At 33.1% G+C, this 3,886-nt stretch overlaps 1 protein-coding gene across 1 annotated transcript; it reads right to left on the reverse strand.

Annotated features, from left to right (window-relative positions):
• Positions 1 to 595: 595 nt before the first annotated feature.
• On the reverse strand, positions 596 to 1,437 carry LOC144999968 (non-specific lipid-transfer protein 1-like). The gene is made up of 2 exons (XM_078959112.1): positions 1,044 to 1,437; positions 596 to 842 (listed from the first exon to the last, which is right to left on the reverse strand). The coding sequence occupies exons 1-2, from the start codon at positions 1,394 to 1,396 to the stop codon at positions 833 to 835; spliced, it is 363 nt and encodes a 120-aa protein (XP_078815238.1). The 5' UTR covers positions 1,397 to 1,437; the 3' UTR covers positions 596 to 832.
• Positions 1,438 to 3,886: the final 2,449 nt, after the last annotated feature.

Consider the following 3,886-nt stretch of genomic DNA (forward strand, 5'->3'; position numbering starts at 1 on the left):
ATATATGAAATTGTTGAAATATATCCAAAATTTTGGAAGGTAAGATGTAAGTTATGTTCACAAAGTTGTTGTAGGTGGCAATTGGCTACATGTAAACATCAATCTAGCAAAATAATATTTAAGGTGGTTTCTCCTAAAAGAAAAATATACTAGTTGATGTGGTAGCTGGCATATACAATCAAATGGTTTGCTTATAATTAAACAAATAAAAACCTATTTTGTATGAGATATAAAATGATTACACTATGCCAAAATTTTAATACTATTTTGAATTAAATGTAAAATTTCTTAAATACAAAGAAAATCTAGAAATATTATGAAAGGCAAAGTTGAAAGCTATTTTGTATTGAAATAAAAAAAGAAAATCATACGCCAATTGATATTTTTATATGAAATATAAGTTTTCAGAAAATAATTAAGAAAAATATTTAACTACACTAACAAGAAAATCACTGTATTTGGAAATTAAATTAAAACATTCGTAGACATCATAAAATATTTAAGCTCAAATTTGGACTTTAAAATAAAGATTAATTTTCAGCTAAGATCACAAAAAGAATTTCATTTGAACTGGATTAGAGATATCATTAAGGTATCACAAAACATCAAACAAAACATTATTATAATATAAAATATCATGGTGTAGACTCATTCCATGTTAACTCCAAATAAGTTGGGCAAACAACATTTATTATACATACTTAAAATCATAAATTAAACTTTCGTAAACTCTAGAATCTAGATGCATTACGAGTTCTAACGAAAGACTCGACCAACTCTTGCTCTATGTATAACCAGAACCATCGATCTCTGCCTGAGTAGCTTCAACAATTTAATTGATTCTGCAAATATATACAAATATTTTATTAGTCTAACTAACTTCAAGAATATTTCTAGTAATCCAATGACATTACTGCTCAAAGCGACTACATGAAAGATTAACATCGATCTAATAAAGCGCCTTATGCATGCAGGTGAATCATAATCAATGATGCAACCGAGACACATTATGTGCTCTTTGGTAAGAGAGTATAGTAATTTACTTTGTGCAGTCAACGCTTGATGATATAGTGAATCCCAAACTAATGCCGCAGTTTCCCGGAAGAGATTTAGCTAGCCCTGGATTTGGGTTTAGGCTTTGGGAAGCCGACTTGAGGCATTTACAAGCCGCTTGTCTGTCAGCAGTAGTGCTTGCAGTTGTCGCAAGAGCCTTAGCACCCGAGCAACAAGCAGGTGGAGGCATCCCACTCCCACTCCTGAGGTAACTCACACAAGGTGCTAGATCCTGGATGACTGTGCTGCAAGTAATCACAGCATCGGAGGAAGATATGAATAGCAGAAAGATTGACCCAATCATGATTGAAATCAATGGGGCAACTTTTGTTGAAGCTTTCATGGTGTTGATTGAAGGTAAGCGAGGAGATTTGCTGAAACTTAAAGCATGTGAAGTGAGTGATTTTTGGTTATCTTTATAGGAGAAATTGAGGGCACTAGTGAAAAATAATTATTTTACGTGAGTGATTGAGTGCAAGTAATATGCAAATGTTTTTCGAAACTTTTGGGTTTTTTATTTGTGCTTAGAAAGTCAAACAGATTTATAGTTAAATAATAAAAAACTAATGAAGAACAAGTTAGTTTGTCGATCATGGAAATGTTGTCCATAAGTACATATGTAAAAGTCCATGTATGCATGCATGTATACTGTCATAATAAACATTGAGTTCCCTAAGAATTAAATGGATTCCCACATGTAAGCATGGAACAAGAACCAATACCGAACCGGCAATTCGGGAACCAGGAACGATATGACCGGTAATGTCAATCAGGCCCGTTCGTGCCACGTGTGTCACCGCACAGGTGCGAAAAAAAAAAGATAATTAATGGATCAGCTGGTAATAGGTGGGATTTTACACTCCTTTCTAGTTTACCGACGATCGAGACTAGTTTCCTAAATTCTTTGTTTTATTATTTTTCCTTTGGTCGGCAATTAACGAGTGACACAAGTCACAGACGCATCTCTGGGTTTGTTGATAAACACGCATCTTCGGTTTATTGTTTCTTTTATTCTTTGAAGTTAATTTCAAAAAATTTGGGTTTACCAACGGTCGAGCCTAGCTTCCTAAACCGTTTGTTTTATTACTTTTCACTTAGTCGTCAATTAATGAGTGACGCAGTCACAGACGCATCTGTTTTTGTTGATAAACATGCATCTTTGGTTTTTTGTTTCTTTTGCTCTTTGAACTCAATTTAAAAATCATATGCTATTCTATGAAGTTAATTTAAGAATCTTGGCCGGGTTAATTGTTAGGGCTGTGGACCGGTCACCACCAACCCATCGGAAAAGTAGTGTAACCACTGTGCCACGTCACCATTATCACCAACCCATTAAAGACACCAAATGTTACCACTAATAATATGTTTTTTTTAATATTATATTAAATAAAAAAACATCATTTATACCATAAATAAATATATATATCTATTTTTATTTTTTGTAACATTTTATTAAATATAAAACATAATTTATAACGTAAATAAATATTTTATTTTATTTATTTTTTGTTACATTATACTAAATAAAAAATATAATTTATAACATAAATAAATTTTTTGAAATCACAAAAAAAAAAAAAAAAAAAAAAAATCAAATTTCATTAATTAAAAACATAAGAATTTAAAACCTAAATTACAAAGATAAACATAAAACATAACAGATAAAACATTACGCTACTTAATTAAAAAACATAAAAACTTAAAACACAAAAACACTAGACAAATACTACTTATCCTCATCATCATCCTCATCGCCCTCAACCGCCTCGTTGTCATCATTTGCATCCTCATCGCCTTCATCGTCATCCTCTTCGTCTTCATCGTCATTTTCCCCTTGGGATTGTCTTCCCCATATGTGCTCGGTCAAATTATGACATATATTGTGATGTGTTTCACAATTTTGTATTTCCAAAACTCTAGAGAAGTATGCCGGGATGCCAACTTGTATTACTGCAGGAGGATTAAGTGTATCGTTCCCGGTATATGAACAAATAGCCCTGCCCTCTTTTCCTATTATCATGTTATGTAAAATAACACAAGCAGTCAACACCGTCGTCAGTTTTGCCCTATCCCATGTTGAGCTGGAGGTTTGATGATTTGCTACTTTTCTTTTAGAATGCAAAACGCTCGTTCCACATCCTTCCGTTTATACTCTTATGCTAACTTGAACAATTTTTTTCATCGGCTGGAAATGAAAATGATTTGACAAAAGTAGCATACTCTGGATCATCAGCTAGGTAATACTCATATTTATATTCATTTCCATTCAAAACGTATGACATATCTAGTGCTTTACCGTGCAAACTATTGTTAAATAATGGAGACGTTTGAAGCACATTAAGGTCATTGTTGGATCCTATCATACCAAATAATACATGCCAAAACCATAAGTCTTGTGATAAAACCGCCTCTAATATAACAGTCGGGACCCTATGATCACCTCGAGTGAATTTACCGTGCCATACATTAGGACAATTTGCCCACTCCTAATGTGTACAATCAATACTACCAAACATCCATGGAAAACCATATTTAGCTTGATGTGTGGCATACAACCGTTCGACATCACTTTTAGTCGGATGTCGCAAGTATATGTCACTGTAAAGCTCTATAACATACTCAAAGAAATGATATATCCATTCTCGACCCATCCTTTCAAACATTTTCGAATACTCATTTGAAGCGTCTGCGGTTATGCCATATGTCAATTGTTTAAGAGCGGTCATATATTTTTGTATTGTGGTAAAACCACATTTACCTCTAGCATCCCATCGTAATTGGAAAAACTCATAATTATGTTCCAAATTTGTAGCTATATGTAAAACTAAATTTC

This window comes from Lactuca saligna, chromosome 1 (genome assembly GCF_052625555.1).
Source record: "Lactuca saligna cultivar CGN05327 chromosome 1, ASM5262555v1, whole genome shotgun sequence".
Taxonomy (NCBI): Eukaryota; Viridiplantae; Streptophyta; class Magnoliopsida; order Asterales; family Asteraceae; genus Lactuca; species Lactuca saligna.